Consider the following 20537-nt stretch of genomic DNA (forward strand, 5'->3'; position numbering starts at 1 on the left):
TTCATTTATTTGATAAATCTGAAATCTTAGTTTCTTTTTTCTCAGGGAGAACAACTAGCCAGCCTAAGCTATCATAGTCGTATTTCTTTTCCTCTTTTTTCTACTAGACAGGTAGAGACTTTTCATGAACAGAGACTTGTCACGAACATATCAAAAGCCGCAATGTTTCTTTAAGCTCTTTTGTAGTAGTTCTGTTCTTTCTATTGTCAAGCAAAGTTCTTTACGGTGCATGTCTAGCCGTACTTTCTAGCATCTTTAGTCAAGAACTTCGGTTCTAAAGATGAAAGTGAAACCTCCTAGAATTCCCACAACGATGATATACACAATTCAATCTTGGGCTTCCTTTTGTTTTTGCATGGTCGTGTCTCCTCCTAATCAAATGTTTTAAAAACTTATCCAGCCAAAACATATATGATTAGGACCAAATATGCATCTCTTTACTTAATGCCTTATCGGTCAATTTGTTAAGCTGTCCTTGTACACGAGATCTATCCATTCCAAACAAAAACAGTGGGATGGGACCGTAATGTCATATCAAAACGGACCCATCTATCTATCCGTCCACCAACCAAAACTTGAATTTATTACCCTTTGATGGAAAAAGGGTGCGGTAGGAGTTGTACTTGTTTGATCTTCTTCTTATTCCATTAAATGACTATAAAAATCCAGTTTCTTCGTCAAAGGATGTGGGCATGCTTTGTTTTCTTTATCTAAAGGGGAAGAACTGCTTCGACATTTCAAAGACAAGCAGGATGACACTCATTCATCAATTTGCACTTGCAGACAGAGGCGCAGACAAAATGACGAGTTTGTCCAAAAGGCATTAAAGGAGGGCTATTAATTTGTTGGAATGTCAATACTATGGCCTCTCTTTTGGTCAAAAGGCGGTGATGAAGGGTTGAGACCTAAGCTAAGCTACATCCACAAAGTAAAGAAACAAAGCAAGGAAACAACGAATTGGACATTTCTCTCCCTCAAAATTAAAGCTTCCTAGTTTGAGATCTTGTAGTATGTATGTACTATGGATATGGAAGTTCAGCCCAATCCTTCCTACTTCCAAAAGATGATTCCCAAGTTACAATCGCACGTACATGCTTGAAGGTTACAAACTTGTGTTTCACTCCTACAAGTTGTGTGAGCCTTACTTGAGCTCATTTTTGGACGAGTTGAAATCAAGTTGCAAAGTACAAGCATGTTTTGCCCTTAGTGTGGATATTTCATGTTTCGTCGTATTGGTTGTATCTTGCCGATGTATCTTTTAATTGGTACCAACGGATATCGACAGGTCTACTTTGGTTCTAATTTCTTTTATACGTCTTTTGCACTAAGGGCTCATGTTCGTCTACATCTTGGCTTTCTTATTTTGTCTTGGGAAGTTTTTCTTGTTAAAAGTACTTAATATATGTTTTAAATACCGTCCAAAGATTAATTTTTAGTTTCAATTAAGTCGAAAGGTAAGATATTAGTTTGAAAACCAAATTTCAAAATGACTTCTGAAAGCAAACGATATCTCCTTTACAAGAAAAATTACTTTGCTTTGAATTCTGGAATCTAACTCCACCTTCCGATTGCTAAAATGGTCGAACCTTCTTTTTAGAAATCAATTTTCAGAACAATTTTTAAAAGTAAAAGAATATCTTCATTGCCAAGAAAAATTACTTCACTCCGACTCCTCATGAGATTAACTCGTGCTTCTAGTTGCTAAACAGGCTCGAACCATGAACCATTTTAAGAGCTTCGGAGCCGGCTTGTTTTGGATCCTAGCCAAGACATCTATCTTTCTTTCACCATATAATTGGCCCACAAACTACTGTCACATACCAATCCTCTATCAACCAAACCAAGTGGTGAAATCGCTGCACCTTTCCTTGGTTTACAAGTTCAACCACTACTGTCTTTTTTTTTTCTTTCTCTCTCACAACCTCGTCACTCTCTGCTTCTGCATCTTTTTTTCCTCTCTATATACTCTCTCCATTTGTTTAGATATTGTTGTTTATTCAAACATAACCCCGTTTCTTTAGATCTTCCATTAGTTTTTTTCAAACAAAACCCCCCTTTCTCATCATCTTTGGGTGTGTCTTCTGTTTTGTTGGTTTGCGAAAGCCAGGAAAAAAAAGAAAGGGAGATCTTTTCATAAAAAATAATCAATTAAAAGAGATGAAAGGAAGAGACCATGAAATTACACAAAATCCCAACAATATGTTTCAGAAGTTTCATCACCAACAACAGCAGCAACATCATTATCAGCACCAACAACAGCAACTACATCATCACCAACAACAGCAACAGCTAAGTAGCAGAGATCAATGCCAAACATCAGAAGAAGATGATTGTAAAAGTAACGATAATAACAGTACCATCAATCTCCAAGAACCAACGAAGAAAATTAAGAAAGACAATCAACTACTACTTATCAACAATGGGTCTGGTTCAGGATCAGCTGGTGGTGGAGATGGAGCTACCATTGAAGTAGTAAGAAGACCAAGAGGAAGACCACCAGGATCAAAAAATAGACCAAAACCACCAGTGGTAATAACCCAAAACATCCCAACAGATGAATGTGCAATGCGACCTCATGTGCTTGAGATACCAACTGGTGTGGACATCATAAATGCTATCACGCGTTTCTCCCGGCGACATAATATATGCGTTTGTGTATTATCCGGTTCAGGAAGTGTTGCTAATGTTAGTCTCCATCAACCTTCGACCACACCAGGTGCAACTGTTACTTTTCATGGAAGATTTGAAATTTTATCAATTTCGGCGACTTTTGTTCCTCCGAGCTCTTCATTATCAGCAATTATAAGTGGGTTTTCGATTTCATTAGCTGGTCCTCAAGGACAAATCTTTGGTGGGTCTGTTGTTGGTAGTTTGGTTGCTGCTAGTACTGTTTTTGTCGTGGCTAGTTCTTTTAATAATCCTAGTTTTCATCGATTACCTGTTGAAGATGATGATAATGAACAAGTCAGGAACAACAACAATTCTTCAGTTTCTGGTGGAGTCACTACAACTGGTGGTGGCGGTGGCGGTGGCGGTGGTGTTGGTAGTGAAGAAAGAGATAGTCACTCAACACCACAACCAACAACAACTTCTCCATCAAATGATCATCACCATCAACCAATGTATCATCTCCCTAATGATGTTATCTGGGATCCTACACCAAGACAGCAATCACATCATCATCCACTTCCACCATACTGATTCTCTCGTCTAGCTAGCTGATCATCAAATTCTGATTAATTTTTTTTTTAGATTTTATGTTAATTGACTTCCCCCCTTTGTTTAATGTTTTTTTTAATAGTGTTTTTTTCATTTCATTTGTTTTTTGTTTTTGGTTTTAGCCCTTGTATTCTTTTCTTTTTTATGATGAAAATACAGTGATTTTTCTTTTTAAGCCTCAATTTAGTTAAATTTGATGGTTGTTGAATGAAAGAAGAGAACCCATTTTTGTTTTGATGATTCAGGGTTCACTTTAAATTTCTGTGTATTAGAAAAGGTGTAAAAGGGGTAGGGATGAGGAGATGAGGGGATGGGGTTTGTCTTGGAGTTTGAGATTGACCATTATCTTCTTCTGAAAACAGGTAAAAAAAATGAGATGATGATAGGACTGAATTATAATGAAGAGAGAGAGGTAGTGGAGGAATCGATCTGTATACAGAGAGAGTAATCTTCTGATCGGGGTTTTGGATAAAAGTGACAAGAAAGAACACGGTTTTGGGGCTTGTAAATTTCTCTGCAGGTTTTCTCATTACACAGTAAAAAGCGTAAAATCAGAAAAGACTGTGCACATATAGAGACTAGTGAGAGAGGTCTGGTGTGAAACAAAGAACAGAGAAAAAAAAAGTGACACCACAACAACATTACTGCTGCAGCACCCTCTCTAGGACGTTTCTAGGATGATGGGTGCCCGTCAGTCCGTCTTTATATAGGGTTTAGACTTATACACCTGATCGATATAATCTAAAATATCAAAGAAAGTGTTCCCGAGAATGAGAATTTGAATCTCATTCGGAGACTTGCTAATAATAACATGCCCTCGGTCCAGAAGGGGCACGGCTGCATGGGTAACCAGAGGCCTTGACTTCTGATGAGACTTTTCCATTGTTGGGGTCAAATTTGCAAGCTGCTGAAACAAAAATGGCGTCAATGAAATTCAAGGAATCTAACCTAGCTAGTCCATTATTTTTGTAACAATTACACGAAATATATGTGGCATTAACATGTGTGCCTTGAACAAACTCAGAGAGACGATTAATTGGAGAAACATGATTAACATATATGATATCCAAGTATGAACTGATTAATCAATTTAAAACAATAATCAAGGTTTAGCCGATTCTGAGGCAGACCAGGGAGCACTCATTGGTCCTGCAGAATCCGTTAGATCCTCCGGATTGGGTGCTGGAGGGCTGTAGTGTTTATGCAAATGATAATGCTTTCTCGTTTTGGTCTTAGGCATATGATGTTTTTCCAGCTGAGCTTTTGGCAGATGGTGATGCTTTTTTGGTTCCGTCTTAGGCAGATTCTTCTTTTCTGGCAAGGGCTTATGCAGGTGATGATGATGATGCATTACTGGATGATGCTTAGGCATATCATCTGTTTCTTCTTCCCGCTTGGGCAAATGATGACGATGATGATGAACTTCTTTCGACCGGTGCCTAGGCACAAAGTCAATATCATCATCTTCTGGTCCACTTCCAGGCAGATCATGATAGTGTTTATGATTGTGATGAGTCGTGGGGGTTGTCCTTCGTCGTCTCTCAGGTTGTCTATGTTGACTAGTCCTCCTTAGTGGATGTTTGGGGTTGGGTAGAGAATCACCAAGACATCGAGCCTCTGGTGATATGCCTCGGCGACAGAGTTCACATGTTGAGGTTTGACAACTTGGGTTTAGGTGGAGAAGAACTTTGAGTCTTAGGCAGCGGTGACAACTCGGGCTTCTAGAGAGAAGGTATTTCAGCCTTAGACAGTAGTAGCAGCTTGGACTTCCGTATAGATAGAACTTCATTCTTAGACATTGGTCACAACGTTCACAGTTTATACTTTGAGCTCTCAGTTTTAGACGCCAGTAGTGGCAACCAGAAGTTTGGATTTCAGGGGAACTCTCGTGTCGTCTCGTCAACTGATATGCATCGCAGGTCTCGTTTTGGCAGTGAATTGTTGGAGTTGGATCCGAAAGATTTTGAGATGCATTGATGGCATTAGTACTTGACACCAAAAACAAACAAATGACGAGAAGCAAAAGGAATATAGGAGGATATACTTTCTGGTAATTGTGGTTAGCATTCATGGCTGGATAGTGAGCTAGGAGAAGAATGAAAACAAAGAAGAAGAATGGATTATGAGCCCTTGAATATCGAGTAAGTATGCATTGAAATGATCTTATAGTCTACGTAATGTTGCATATATAAAGGGAGATTTGTAAAGGACATGACCTATGAAGAAAGATGCGTAGTTGGGTTTAATGTTTAAGGCTTTTTATCAGGTGAGGTATGTCAAAGAGTACTCTTGGAATTTTTCTTTAAACAAACGGATAAAGTAAACTCTCGTGTTTTCTCAATTTTATTAGTTGAAAAGATTAGAAACTACTACTATTAGCAAGTCATGGAATTGATATGTTCACAAAATACATTCTTTCTCCTCATTCACTTTACTTCTTGTCACCAATAACTTGTGTGGTGAAGGGTGTTGGGTATTTTAAAAATGTATGCATTATGTTTGATGGCCGCTACGACCGGTCCCGATAGACGTCAGACATTTCCAAAAGTGTCTATTTATGATGAACAAACATCTCCAAAAGACATGAAATTTTTTATAAATAGCAGTGGACGTTTTTCTTGAAAACAATCATTAAAAACTTATTGTTTTCTTTTTCTTTAATAGCATCTTCACAATCTTAAACAGTGTATTCTTGATCGGGTCAAGAAAGTACAATCCTTGAATTCGATTACGATGTTAGGGTTTCATTAAATCCTGAAAGCATAATTCATTAAACTGTTGTACTCACCAATTTATATGAGAAAAATAGAATTATTGTTTAAAAGAATCGAGAGAATCACGAAGTTAGGGATACATCATTCATCTGTATGTTTTTCATCCTCTATTATAACCCAATTTTCCACCAAAAGGCCATGATAGGACTGGTAGGGATAAATTAACGAATATGAAGGTGGACTTAATGCCCAATATCTAAACTTGATCAACATTAAAAAAAGCATTTACCTAGAAAGGTAAACAGGTTGTTGTGAAACTTGCGAAAAGGACTGTTGAATGCTAAGGCCCATGTATAACTTTTTAGAGGCTCTTAGCATGCTCGTGTTTAGGGGTGTGCAGAAAAACCGAAACCGTGGATTTCATCCGTAATCGTCCGTAAAATTGCGGGTGAAAATCAATCCGCAAGAGTGTATGAGCGGGACACGGGTGAGTTCTCAAATCCGCAAGGTTTAGCGATTTGGTTGCGGTTGGTTTTGTAAATCCGAGGATTCACCCGCACCGTAGGGTAGTAAGGGAATTTAATAAAATTACTAAGGATAATATTGGAAGTTGGTATTTTATTTCTAAGTGTTGATATTCCGAAGGCGGGGCTCTCTGTTGAGAAACCTGCAAGGAAGCTAATTGCTAAATGCTGCTGCTTCTAGGATGAAATTCTGTAGTGGTAATCTCTCTGCTTGATACTTCGAGATGATCTTCGTTAGCACCCTTGTTAGCTACTATCCTGATATGTTGTTGCATATCACAAGGATCAATATGTGCTGGATTTGAACCATGGCGATGATGATGAGAAATCGAACGCTGTTGTTGTTTGCGTGTATGTGAAGGTGGTGGCGGCGGTGGGTTCTCGATATCGTAGCTTGGCCTTCCACCACAACAATACCAACGTGTGCAGTGGCAAAATGTGATATAGACAACCGCTATAAGAAATACCCAAGCACCTAAGTTCCACGAAATACTTATTGATGTATCTGACAACATATGTTGAGCAAAAATTTTACTTATTCAAAATAATTGAGTGATCTGCGTTTTTGTGGAAAACAATGGAGAGGAGATGTATGTGCATATTCATACATATATGTAGACAGCAATTTTAATGGATATGGAAAACAGAAGTCTAATCTAACCAGGTCTTCCAGTATTCATAAGATAACAAAATTCAGGCACTATCTAAACTTTTAGAAGTTTTTTTTTTCCTTAAAAAGCTCGTACCTAACCTGATGAACAGAAAGACTCGACGAAGGTGTTAATTCATAGGATAATATTGGAAGTTGGTATTTTAGTTTTTGAACTCGGTATTTTAGTTTGTTTAACTTTTTTTTTTCTTGACTATCCGCGGTTAATCCGCATCCGGTCCGTATCATCCGCGGATTTGAAATCCGCAGATGATTGGGTCGGACACGGTTGGATTTTTTCAAATCCGCAACTTTAACGGATTGGACGCGGGTGACCCCTTATCCGCAACCTTCGTCCGTTGCACACCCCTACTGGTGCATTTTAGCTCATTTTTAAGGGTTGTCCTGCTCTGGCGTATCCCTGTTATTGGTACATAGTCCAAAAAACTGTATGGTGTGTTCTTGTGGCGCAACAATTTGTTTCTATAATGGTTTTACAGTTGGATACTTGTTATCTGGATGACTGTGCAACAGTGAGGCCGACACCAAAATGCATCATAACCTTCAGCAACCGTGGTGTATTAGGTAGTATAGGCCTAGTTTCATTGGTTGTAGGGATTTTGAATCAATGAAAAATTGGATTTACAATTGGTCAATTCAATGAACATTTAGAAAACTGTGACGCAACTGAAACAAATTATTTTAAATTTGAACGAAATCGAAAGATATTGCCACAAATTTGAAGAAATGTAGAAATTACTGAGAATTTGTACTGATAGGAAGACATTGTCATAAATCTGGAAAAAAATTAATGAATATTTGATGATCTTAGGAACTGGAAGGAAATAGAGTAATTGAAGAAAAAACTGACATATATTTTTATCAATTTTACGGAGTTGTTTGAGTTGGGTGCTGATAATCTTTGTATTTCAAAGAAATTTGGTATATCAAATGGTTAGATAAAGTCGAGTTTGGTACAATTCAGCTTAATTAAAAGAGAGAAAACAATACACATTTTAATCTTATAAAACGATTACTCATCAAAAATGCATCCGAGAGGGATATTTCCGTACAACAGGTGTGTCACTTATTAATGAGTTATCACTTGAACGAGAATAGATTATTCACTTAATGAATCATCAAGGAGATTTATCCTTCTGAACTTGAGTGAGAATAGATTATTCATCTCGCATTTGCATCATATACGAAATGAAAATAACGGAGAACGACGAGAAACGACCCCAGCTTCTTTGGAAGATATTTGGAAAGATCGGAAACATTCCAAAACACACCACTTATTGAAATGGCAAAGAAACACCATTATTGTCGTAAAAGATGGTGCACGTTCAAGGTTGAGGTTGTAGTTAGGATTTTACCTGAATTGGGAGGTGATATCACGCCAAATACTGAAAAATGGAAATCATTTTGCCGACAACAAGTTTTGCTAAATAGTTATTACAGAAGTATCGAAAAAGCGAAACGAGGTTTCCATTTGTGGTCTGAATGTTATGCTGATCTTTCTCGTGGCATTAAAAATCAACCAACCCATGATGACTTTGAAAATGAAAGTGATCCAAAAGATGAACCACTTGAGGATTGGATGATGTTAGCAGCAATGGCTCCCAATGTTGCACCGGTATGCAATATTGAACTTGGATTACGGACTCGCGATATGACACATAATTGGTCTGAAGCTTGGAGTAATTACCCATCCATAGACGTTGACAGAATATGTATACACACATTGGGACAAACAGAGCAAGGGAAAAGTGAAGAATATGTACCTACCCATCTAGATATTACTCTTAGTTCTTTGTCTCCACAATAAAAGACCGCACATGATATGGTTTTACAGTCAATGAGAGTAGGTTCTACCATACGTTTGATTATTAGTGAAGGAGCAGGCACAGGTAACTCCACTCTTATCAATGCTATTGTCCATTCAACAAGAGAATTGTTTCAAAATATTAAAGCTGTTAGGATCATGGCACCAACTGGTGTAGTTGCTTTTAACATCGGTGGTGCAACCATCCACCATGAACTTGCTACATCGGTGGACAAAAACAAATCCTACAAATGTTTGGACCATGTACAATGTGGGCACATGCAAAAGTATTTTAAAGATACCAAACTTATTGTGATCGATGCATACAGTATGATTGGTAGAAAGATGTTTGGAAATATTGATCTTCGATGTAGAGATATTTTTGCAAACAGTGATCCTTTTGGAAATGTTTCTGTTGTGCTTGTGGGTGATATGTGACAATTGCCACCTGTTTTTTACACTTCATTGTATGTTCAAGGAGGAAAAAGTACACTCCAACTGTATGGTTCTATAACTTACTCTTTGTTTGATCATTGTATCTGACTTGAAGAAGTATTCCGCCAGTCAGGAGATGAAGAGTCAACTTACGACTCAGTGATGACAAGTCTACTTCTAGAGATTGGTAATTTTTTAGCACTGGAGATTATTCTGTGTTGACAATCGAGGAACAAAACAAGTTCAAACATGCTCTTCATCTATTTCGCACCAAGTCTGATGCATCCAAATATAACCTTGAACGCCTCAAGAAGCTTAGGAATCCCGTTGCAAGAATCAAATCGAAGAATAATTGTGAAACAACCAAGTGTCCAAAGTCCGATGAAGCTAAAGGGTTACAAGAAATTTAATTGTTTTCAAAAGGATCAAGGGTGATGTTGAGAAAGAACCTAATAACAAAATACAGTTTGGTTAATGGCCGAAGGGGAGTAGTTGTGGATATTGTGTATAAAAACGGAGAGAAGTCACCTATAGATATGCTTATTGTTATTATGGTGGACTTGATAAGTACACGTGACAAAAAATTATATCCGAAATTAAATGTGATTCCAATCACACCGCAAACAACAAATTGGATATCAACATCAGGAGTCATGTGTCAGCGAACTCAGTTACCCCGCTTATTTTGTGTTGGACAATCACGGTCCACAAAAGTCAAGCATTGACTCTTGATCAGGCTGTGGTGGATATTGAGCCGAGAGAAAGTCTCGGTTTGACATTCGTGGCATTGTCACGGATAATAAAACTAAGAGACCTTGTATTTATCCCCATGTTCACTTTCGAAATAATTCTAAGAATTAGTGCATGCGATAGCCTTCCAATAAGACGTAAAGAAGAAGAGCGGTTGAGAGAGCTATCAAATGCAACACGATAATATCTCAAGGTCATATCTCTCACTATGTTATCTTTTATTATCTTGGCCGCACTTGTTTGATGTACTTTCCTGGCTATAATATAAAGCATGGAGTTAACGACAATTTATAATATCTCCGAATAAGTGCAAAGCAGTTCTAAGAATTCTGAATCACTTTTGTCCTGAAAACAGACTCTTTCTTCTTTCTTGCTTGAAGTCCAGTAACTGGCGGTAAATAATTAACTTATCTTGTTCCTGGTGATGCCTGTGAATAGGTAATGTCCCATTTCCTGGCTATAAAAGACATGATTAGACATTCTCAAACCCCGTTCAGTTTTAGGGTGGCAAAAGATTGATGTCTCCATTTTATTACATTTAAATTATTGATTATTTTTTTTGTGCAGGGTAGGATACCCATGGAGTCGGATGAGTATTTTAAAAGTTGAAACATTTTGTAGTCTATTTGATAAATGGAAAGTGTTTAGAAACTCTTCGATATGGCTAAAAATATCAGCTATTTTTTATTTTGTCGCATTTTTGTTTCTTCGTCGTCCACCATCACATGCGGTCATGTAGTATAGTCATAGTAAATGAGACCTCCTTTTGGACGACCCATTTAATTGGCTTTCAAACTTTCATTTGTAACTTTGGGTATGAAATATAGTGAAATCAGTTAAAGGATGTGTTGGATAATTTATAACTGGTGTTTAGTGCAAGATGCATTCAGATGAACTACATGAGCAGTTTCACGGTGGGAGTCCGACAAACTTTTTTTTCAAGAAATTAACCATATGATAAAATGACATATTAAAAAGCTTGTTTCGGAATTGAAAGAAATTTGGTCAAATTAGAGTGAAATTGTAGGGTAAATGCTGAGATTGTAAGATTATTGAAAGAAATGGGAAGAAATTTGAACGTGTTTACAGTTAAAACCTGCGTCCAGGAGCGGCCGCTATCCTGATTTCTTTTCACTTCTTCTTGCTTTGTTTTGCATGTTGCTTGTTTGCTTTCCTTTCAAGTTTCGATCCTTATTGCTAAGTTCAGAGAATGGGTAGCTTGTATTATGCTGATACAAACTATATCCTAGACAATATTGTCTTTTTGCACTCCTCTGGACCATCCTACTCACATGAAATGAGACTCTCCTTCCCTGTGATAATAAGGAGCCGTTTTTGGATGAGTTATGTCAAACCCATGTGAGTAGATGATTTTGAAGAGTTCAATCACAGTCTGTTGAGAAATTTGTAGTTAAATTTGGTTTTGGGCTCCAGTGTGGTTGAGTTGTTCGGGCCCATACCTTTCAGGTGTTAAAAAGTATTTTTTTTTGAAACCTGTTTCGAGGCATACTCAGTTTTTTTGAGGCATACTCATTCATTATACCATCTAGGTTGGGTGTATAAGGGGTATCTAAATGTAGTGCAATTACCTATATATCAGTGATGTTGAAGTGCGAAATCAAAATTGATCAAGCAAAGCAAACAAGAATCAAAATCAGTGATGTTGGAGTGTGAAATCCAAATCACAATTGCTTGATCAATCACGAAATTGATCAAGCAAGGCAAACAAGAATCAAAATCAGTGATGTTGGAGTGCGAAGTCCAAATCACAATTGCTCTTAGATGTATTTTAGAATGTATGTGTAACAAACCCATCTTGTTTTTGATTGATTTTATTTTGTTTGATCCATAGAATATGATTTCAAAGATGAAATTAGGGTTTTCATAAGATCAGTTCGGCTGATCTTGGAGTATCAATTTTGAGCCGAACCTAATGTATGATTTAGAGAAACACTATGTTCGGCTAATGCGAGTTTGCTAGATTTTGTTCGAATCATCCGAACTTAAATAAAAAAAAATAACCTTCTCCTGGATACTTTGTTCAAAACTCATTTGTGGGTTCGACTTAGGTCATTGGATCATCTTATAGTCGAATGTTTCACCTTAAAATCTTCCGAAAACTTGATTTTTATGTTGCAGGTTCGGCTGACTCGAGCTGCATGTTTTTGAGCCGAACCTATCTCTGTAACTTCAAGTATCAACCTTGTTTTGGCCATAACTTCTTCGTCCGATGTCAGAATGACCTCATTCTTTTTGCATTCTTTTCAAAATTGAATTCTCTTCGATATGATGATAAGAAATCCTTAATTTGGATAAGTTGAACTTGACCTTCTAGTCCTTCTTATGCTTTAGACGTTCTTCGCTCCTTTTTGTCGCACTTCTTCCACTTCTTTTGGCTCTAGACACTTGGATCTTTGGAGAACTTCACTTTATAGCTATTTTGCATCCACTTCCATTGATTTTAAATGATTCACCTAAGTAAACAAATAAAATAGAAAACAAGAGTAATACAAGTTTTTTTTACAGAGTGAAGTTCGGCTGCTAACTTTTAACCCGAACCTCAGTTTTTTGAAAATATACGTAGGTTCGGCTGATAACTTGTCACCCGAACCTAGGTATATTTTCAGAAAACGGAGGTTCGGCTGAAAAGTTATCAGCCGAACTGTTCATCGGGTCAGTAGATCCGGGTTTTAAAAATTCAATTTTTTGACAGATTCAACTTACAAAAAGAAATTAAACCTCGTATAGAAGTCTATCTCTGATTTGAATCACACATTTAGGTCATTTCTAATCACTAAAATCTCAAAATTGAAAACCCAAGTTTTTTTCACTTCTTCTTCTTCTTCCTCTCAAAAATCCCAACTCTCTCACATAAATTTGATTTATCTACTAATTCACCACTAATAATTTAATTTTTAATCGATCCTTAAAATTCCTAGCTAATGAAATCTATACATAATCATTAACACTAATTATAATAGGGTAGTTATGTCATTGTCAAAAAGGGTGGATAAGGGATGATGTTGTTTTTTATTTAGTGACCCTATTTTGGCATTATTTAGTATGCCTCAAAATAGGTTTTTTTTTTTTTTTGAAGGTGGTAAATTACGGCAGGGAGTGCGAAGATTTTGAAGCTCATTTTTAGTCTTTTAATTGGGCATTTCAGTGTTGTTAAGATTGACATGTCAATGAATTCTCTGGTGAGTTAAGCTGTATGCAACTCTGTAATCATGGTTTTACTGTTTTCAGGGTCCAGCCGTGCCCAGTTAACGCCCTCACAATTAAATTTCTTTCTAAATTTATATCTCTGTGTCCTTACTCAAATATCATTCATCAATATAAATCAACTACATCCAATTTCTTAAAAGAAAATAACATTCATATCTTGCTTTCATAGAAAATAACCAAGCTTGCTAGTATTTCTAGCGGAAAAAGAAAAGTAAAAAACAACTAGAAATATTAATCTTTGAGATGACGCATAATTTATTTACTAAAGGTAAATATGATCGCTCCAGACAAGTGATGATGCGCGACGAAGAGAAAATGACAGTGTGATCCTATACAGGATGGGAAGGCCATTTTGGTTCTTCGAACTTGGGAAATGGTGGTAGTTTAGGTTTTGGCATATTTTGCAATTCAGGAGGACATTTGGGTTTTGGTGGCGAGGTTGGCATTTCAGGCTTTGGAAACTTGGGTTTTGGCAAAGGAGGAAACTCAATCTTAGGCAACGGTGGCAGCTTGGGCAGAGGAGGAAACTCAATCTTAGGCCATGGTGGCAACTTCGGTAGAGGAGGAATTTTAACTTCAGGCAGTGGTGGCAACTCCGGTAGAATTTCAATTTTAGGCAGTGGTGGGAACTCGATAGGCTTCGGTACAGGAAGAACTACAATCTTTGGAATGGGTGGTAGCTTTGACATTTCAGCAGTAGGCGAAGGTGGCGATTCCGGCTGTTCCTGAGGTTGTGGAGGTGGTAAGTAAGGTTGGTCAGGTTGATAATAGCCATCATTTGGATGTTCTGGTTTTGGAGTGTATGGAATTTTCGGTTTCTCAATATGAGGTTGTGGAGATGGGAATTTGGGCTTGTAGAACGTATCCTTTGGATGATCAGGCTTATGAAATGAATCCTTCGGATGCTCTGGTTTATGAAATGAATCCTTTGGATGCTATGGTTTATGAAACTTATCTTTTGGATGCTCTGGTTTATAGAAGCTATCCTTTGGATGCTCTGGCTTATAAAATGAATCCTTCTGATGCTCCGGTTTGTGAAACGTATCCTTTGGATGCTCTGGTTTTATGGGAGTATATGGAGTTTTAAATTTCTCTTTTTCCCGAGGATGTGAAGTTGATTTTGTTGGATTACATGGGAATTGCTCTTTCTCTACAAGACTGCGAGCTCCATTTGCAACGTGATTAGTCGATGTCAGATACAAACAACTAATGAGCAGTAGAGGAAGCATATAAGATAGCTGGTGGGAGTGATATGCAACCATAACTGAAACAGGTAGGTGTTGGAAAATCTTAACCAGAGGAGTGTGTGATTATCAAGGAATAATGAAGATATATATAGATAAAGGAGAGCAGGGGAATTGATGCATGCAATGGGTTCCAAAGAGTGTGGTTCTTTGAGGAAAGACTTGAACTGCCGTGACTTTTAGGAAAGTTGTGTAGGTAAGGTGTGTCAAAGAGTATGATTCTTTTACCCCTTATATCAATTGCATCTATCTACACAACCTGCTTTCTGACACTACAAGGAGAAAAGAAATATGGAAGAAGAAAAAAAGAAAAAAGGTAATGGTGCCAATATGTGCCAGTAGAACTCGTGACATCTAACTCTAACATGAGAAATGCATTCACACAACATTTAACATAGGCCCCAAAAACTGGAGACGCAAAGTGAAAAATACAGAGAAGATTCATAGGAGGGGAATGGTTAATTCTCAACCGTCTTTTCAGGGAGATGAATGGGTCTTTTGGCAGCCAACTCTGGCAGTTTCAGCAAGGAGACAGTTTGGCAGCTTTGGAACTTCAAATTGGGTCTTGGAGGAAATTTTGGCTTAGGCAGATCAGTAGGAATCTTACCTATGGACAGCAATTCTGGTTTGGCGAAGTAGTCAAGGACGCGGCAAGCTTGGGAAGAGAAGGTAACATATCTAGCAAACATCTCAACATTACCAAAGCCGAAGCTGGCACCATTGCCCAAAACTGAAAATCCAGCTCTACCAAAGCCTACTACTGGGTTATATCACCTTGCCCAAAGTTGAACAACCACTTTCAAGCCAAGCACAAGTGCTGGCATGATATCTTCAGAAGATATGGTAATTTGGATCTTGGCAATGTGAGCTTGGGAAGTTCTTGATCAGTTGGATTTGTTTCAAAAAACTGGTGAGCTGCATAGACTAACAAAAAGAAGAGGGAAGAAGCAGTGATGGTATTGCGGAGCCATGCTGAATCAAATATGAAGAATAAAGAGCAGAGAACAAAATTATCAGTAGTTAACTGTAAAATGTTGTTTGAGACTGCCTCAATTAGTCAATTATGTTTTGCATGAACGGTATTACATAGGGAAGGTTTGTGAAAAGTCTGCGGTGTCTGGAATAGATGCATAGCTAAGTTAGGGATCCGTAATTGAGATATGTCAAAGCTCACATTACAAAGAACTTAATTGGCACTGTTTGCTTAACTTTTCACCTGTCACCTTGATAGAGAATAGATAGAAGCTAAAAATAAATTATCTTGTATTAAACTCATTCTGAAGCGTACCACAACATATGATTGAAAAAAAGAAACTCGATACATATAAATTGGATACAAAGAATGCCTAAGAACTACCAACATTTCAAATACAACAACACAACAACATGACATATTATTCCTTCTTTGACTGAAGGAATAAATTAACTTAGACTGGAGTAATAAAGTAAATCAAACCTGAACCTCGATTAGATGGTGCTCGAAAAGGCAGCCTCTACAGATAGTATGATTGAAATGCAGCTGCTGTAATGAATCAACACCATACCACTGGAAGCCTAGAAGTAGACAGCGAGATTGATACTCAGGACCAGAATTCTCGATTTTTTATGGTGTGATTGTAGCCTTTGCTTTTGGGACTGGTGGAGTTGTAATCTAAAGTCCATTTTTCAAATGTACAGTTGATGAAGTCGTAGTAGCCACCATGAATCGAGAGTACTCCTTTTCTGACTCTTTCTTCAATCCATGGGTAACTAATTAAGTTCAGCAAGGACCTGCTGATAGATTCCTTCTCACAGTATTTGCATTGCTGGTCAAAGCTGAGATTTGCAGCAACTGTTTTTGTGCTTAACCTAGCATCTTTTGCATTAATAACCCAACTCTTTATGAAGCTACTGAAAATCATAGAGCAATAGGACTGAAGAACATTAGACTATGAGTTTAGGAGGATATGTATCGTAATCAACACACAAAAACACACACAGACGGAAAAAATTGAACCCTACCTTGAGCTAACTTCCTCTTCCATGCTCATTAGCGCCTGAATGCCGCCACAACAGCTGTGTCCAATGACCATTATGTTCTCAACCTGTAAAAAAATCACAGTATTATGGTTTAATGACAAAGGAATAATCAATGACTGCTTCTAATCAACTAATAGCTATAATTGGACAGAATTAACAGCACCTCAAGAGTATTAACAGAAAATTCTAGAGCAGCATTAGTTTCTGTTGGTCCGTTCTGCAAGATGAGAAGTGATATAATCAACTCATTCTGGTACTAATATTTGAGGCGATAAACATGTTAAGAATCTGACAGAAAGTTCAGTGTTCATTACCTTAAAAGGAGGCACCAGATTGCCCACATTCCGTATCATAAACGCATCACCAGGCTGAAACCCAAGAATGTAAGAAGGGCATACCCTAGAGTCGGCACATGCAATCACCATGAACTGTTTTCCAAAACTGTAAGTTAGAGAAGAAAAGAAAAAGGAACACAAAGACTACAAAATTCACTCCTATATCAGCATAAAAATGTAGGAGGTCAACAATACCTTAGGTGCTTGGGCATTGGCAAGGCTACTATAATGGTCTATGTATTTCCTGCTCAAATTTCCAAAATTGAGTCAGTAATTCCACAATGTAAAACAAAATACAGCATACATTTACTTAGTTATACTTACAAGTATTTTTCCTTTTTGAATGTCAAAAACCTCTCTTTCATTTTACTAAATTGATCTTGCCCATGATCCAGTTTTTCTACATTGGGTTTGTGGTTTTCTTGTTTTTGGGTCATCATTATAGACTCCCTAGATGCCTCCAATCTCAATCTCAAATGGTTATCCTTAAATTTTGCATGTTGATTAGGAAATTTATAAATCTGCAGAATCAAAAAAACACTTTAGACTGAGAGAGATCCATTAAATGAAATCAAATCAAATGAAAAAAGAAAAAGGAACTTACTTTGGTATTGCCATCCCCTGTAAAGCAATTATCTGCAATAGAGACAGTTACTGACGAGTCTTTCAACAGAACAGACGGACGAATTGCTGCCATTGTTGTTTGGGCAGAAATGGCAAAACAAACTCTACAATAGAAAAGGTTTAACTTTCATTTCTAAAATTTCTTCTTCAAATTGTAAAAAAAGCATCAAAGTAACGGATTCGGGTGTCTGGTTTTTGTTGTTTAATTCGAAACCTCTCTGTTGTTGCCTCTGCACAAGGAAGACAAATGGAGGCGATGTGATTGTCGTTTTACCTAATCCGACAAAGTCATCTCGTTTCTAACTATGCATATGAACTGAAACTAGATGCCAAAGGTTACTCAGTAGCGGAGTTTGGGTGTTGGGCCTATTGGGTCTGGTTTTGGGCTTACTTTGTTTTGCGGGAGTTTATCTGCTCAGCCTTCTCTTTCGGTGATCTTTGAGATCTTTTGACTGTTTGTGACCGCATTGCCTCTTGAATTTGCTCACTTTCAAACTCAGGTTATTGGTATCCGAAGGTTATCTTTGTGTTAGTAAGAAATTTGAACATCAACCTTGATTTGTGGCATTCAAAATAGACCTTCAGAAATTCAATTTAATTACATTACATTCACGTCACTTAAAACCTTAATTTGCACCATAAAACCATAACTCAAAGAACTACAGTAATAAACTCGAAAACCACACAAATCAAAACAACCCACCCCATGTATTTTCTTCCCCTCCTATTCTTTTCTCCAAATCCACTAAAACTGAAGTTTGTTAAGCAAAAGAAAAAAGAAAAAACAAGTCTAAAGTTCACTATGGGATGATGAACCAAATCTTCTACAAAAACGTGGTCTTTTACTATTATTACTATTGTTCCCTTGCGCTCCCATATTCCCAACAGAGACTGACGATGATGTAGATGGTGAAGGCTTATCAAGAACAGCCTTTAACGCTCGTCTTAATGTACCCAAATCCCCTAAACCATTTCCTCCACCACCACCAACACCACTTTGTATAATCAATATACTCTTCAATCTTCCACCAACAGTAGTAATCTCAGCTTTCACAACTTTTGCTCCTACCGATTTTAACGCAAGTGTTAAATCCGCCATTAAGTCAGGTCTGTCGTCACAACTTAACGATACCCTAATCAACAACAAGGACGATGAGGATAACAACAGTTCATCCATTGATGTTGAAGATGATGCTTCACAATAATAATTTAGTGTCAGTTCATCTGTTTCTTGTGGAAATGGCCACCACTCTGCTGTGTTATTGTAGCATCCATCACCATCTCTGTTTGCTCCTGTAATGTCATTTGCTATCTTCTTCAGTTCTTTTACATGCTGCACCACTTCAGCTAGCAGAGATGCTTTATCTGTCTGCAACTCGAATACATATTCACTTTACATCAATACCCTCTGCACAATATCTAGAAGATACAAACAAAACAAAAAAGAACAACAGAGAAATTTGCTAACTTACTTTGATGGTGTTTGGAAGAAGAGTACGGAGAGTAGCAAGATGACCATTGATTCTTTCTCTTCTTCTTCTTTCAGCTTCACTATGACTCTTACATGCCGCTAATGCTTTTTGATCAGTCATTGATTTTGAATTCGATGAAGTTGTAGCAATTCCTGCATTATTATCGTTACTTCCCATATCCATTGTTGTTGATGATGAGTGAAACTGTTGATGTGGTAAATTATAACCAACACTGTGATTTGAATTATTGGTTGCTGCCGCAGCCCAAGTATCAACTGATCCATAGTAGTTTGGAAAAGGAATCATTTTTTTCTCTTCACTCTGATCTTCTTCAGTCTTCAGTCTCTCTTCTCTGTTGTCTATAGCACTGGTTTCTAATGTGGAATGATGAAAATGAAGAAACTTAAGAAGTCTATATGAGTAGGGGAGAAGTCAAAAAAAGCTACGGAGAAAGATGGAAAGAAAAGCATAAAGTGTTTGATAAAAAATGCATGTTATGATGATCAACAAGAAAATTACCTTATCATTGTCGTACTGATAAACAAAGGAAAAGGAAATCGCTAGTAATAAATGCAACTCAAAATGGCATGCTATTAACCATTTTTTTTTCTAAATATATTGCATCAGTAAAAGCTAATTAAAAAGTGCTTTCTTTTACATAAAAAATAAAGAACTTGACCGACTGAGAAGTAAAATCTGCTTCTTGAAAAATTAATTTATACTCCAGAGATGAGAACAATATTCTGAAAACAAGAACCGAAAAAGAGTATATACCAGCAGAATATATAAGAGCTCAAGAGGCTTTTTGATGTTAAGGAAGCTAAAAGGATATAACCTTTTATAATCGGTAAAATACATAGGATTGCATCATCTCCTAAGTTTATTGAGGAATCAATTCTCACTACTGTGTAAAGTAAAAGATAAGAGGAGAGGGTGCATAGGAAAGAAAAGACAGGAGAATGTACGATTTCAAAACAAAAACGAAAAGACTCTGGCTCTGATTGAATATCGCAATATGAAAATATTTTACACAATGAGAGATCAAAAAGAAAGACAAATCATACGTAGTAAAGAAAGCAGGGAACCAACCAACAGACAGGCATTTCTATAACTATTCTGATACTGATAGCGAAATTATCTTTGACAGAGAAAAACAACAGAAAGACGACCTGTTGAGAAATAATCCATATTACTGGCTCTATGGAGAAAATATTGTTTTTTGAAATATATTACTTTAGATAAATCCAGGCCATAAAGATTAAAATGGGATGGTAAAGATGGAAAAGTGTGAGGTGGTAAAAGTCTAAAAGAGAGAGCAAATGGGAAAGGAGAAGTGGGGAATGTGACGCAATCATTTCCTGGGACCATTATGTCTATCTTCGACGGCGGTATTAGTTCCTTTTCTTTATTTATTCTTCTTTCATTTTCTTATTTATAACATTGGAAAAGGACTGTGCGACCATTAGTCGACGACAAGCCACAACTCTCTCTGGCGTCCA

At 37.2% G+C, this 20537-nt stretch overlaps 4 protein-coding genes across 5 annotated transcripts; 1 reads left to right on the top strand and 3 right to left on the bottom strand.

The window, feature by feature from the left end:
- The first annotated feature begins 1356 nt into the window (after positions 1-1356).
- Positions 1357-3401, top strand: LOC113283600 (AT-hook motif nuclear-localized protein 28-like). Its single transcript, XM_026532926.1, has one exon. The coding sequence runs from the start codon at positions 2158-2160 to the stop codon at positions 3199-3201; it is 1044 nt and encodes a 347-aa protein (XP_026388711.1). The 5' UTR covers positions 1357-2157; the 3' UTR covers positions 3202-3401.
- A 10272-nt stretch (positions 3402-13673) lies between these two features.
- On the bottom strand, positions 13674-14033 carry LOC113280021 (protein PELPK1-like). Its single transcript, XM_026528659.1, has one exon. It carries the CDS (start codon positions 14031-14033, stop codon positions 13674-13676), a length of 360 nt encoding a protein of 119 aa, XP_026384444.1.
- A 1796-nt stretch (positions 14034-15829) lies between these two features.
- Positions 15830-17853, bottom strand: LOC113278111 (beta carbonic anhydrase 5, chloroplastic-like). Of its 2 annotated transcripts, none has more exons than XM_026527036.1 (7): positions 17547-17853; positions 17267-17463; positions 17138-17186; positions 16922-17035; positions 16771-16824; positions 16590-16672; positions 15830-16475 (listed from the first exon to the last, which is right to left on the bottom strand). In XM_026527036.1, the coding sequence occupies exons 1-7, from the start codon at positions 17637-17639 to the stop codon at positions 16169-16171; spliced, it is 897 nt and encodes a 298-aa protein (XP_026382821.1). In that variant the 5' UTR covers positions 17640-17853; the 3' UTR covers positions 15830-16168. The 2 variants fall into 2 exon arrangements, with proteins under 2 accessions (XP_026382821.1, XP_026382820.1); XM_026527035.1 differs by having other exon boundaries at positions 15830-16478.
- A 286-nt stretch (positions 17854-18139) lies between these two features.
- On the bottom strand, positions 18140-19654 carry LOC113278112 (transcription factor bHLH30-like). The gene is made up of 2 exons (XM_026527037.1): positions 19039-19654; positions 18140-18935 (listed from the first exon to the last, which is right to left on the bottom strand). Exons 1-2 carry the CDS (start codon positions 19342-19344, stop codon positions 18357-18359), a joined length of 885 nt encoding a protein of 294 aa, XP_026382822.1. The 5' UTR covers positions 19345-19654; the 3' UTR covers positions 18140-18356.
- Positions 19655-20537: the final 883 nt, after the last annotated feature.

Source organism: Papaver somniferum, chromosome 5, assembly GCF_003573695.1.
Source record: "Papaver somniferum cultivar HN1 chromosome 5, ASM357369v1, whole genome shotgun sequence".
Taxonomy (NCBI): Eukaryota; Viridiplantae; Streptophyta; class Magnoliopsida; order Ranunculales; family Papaveraceae; genus Papaver; species Papaver somniferum.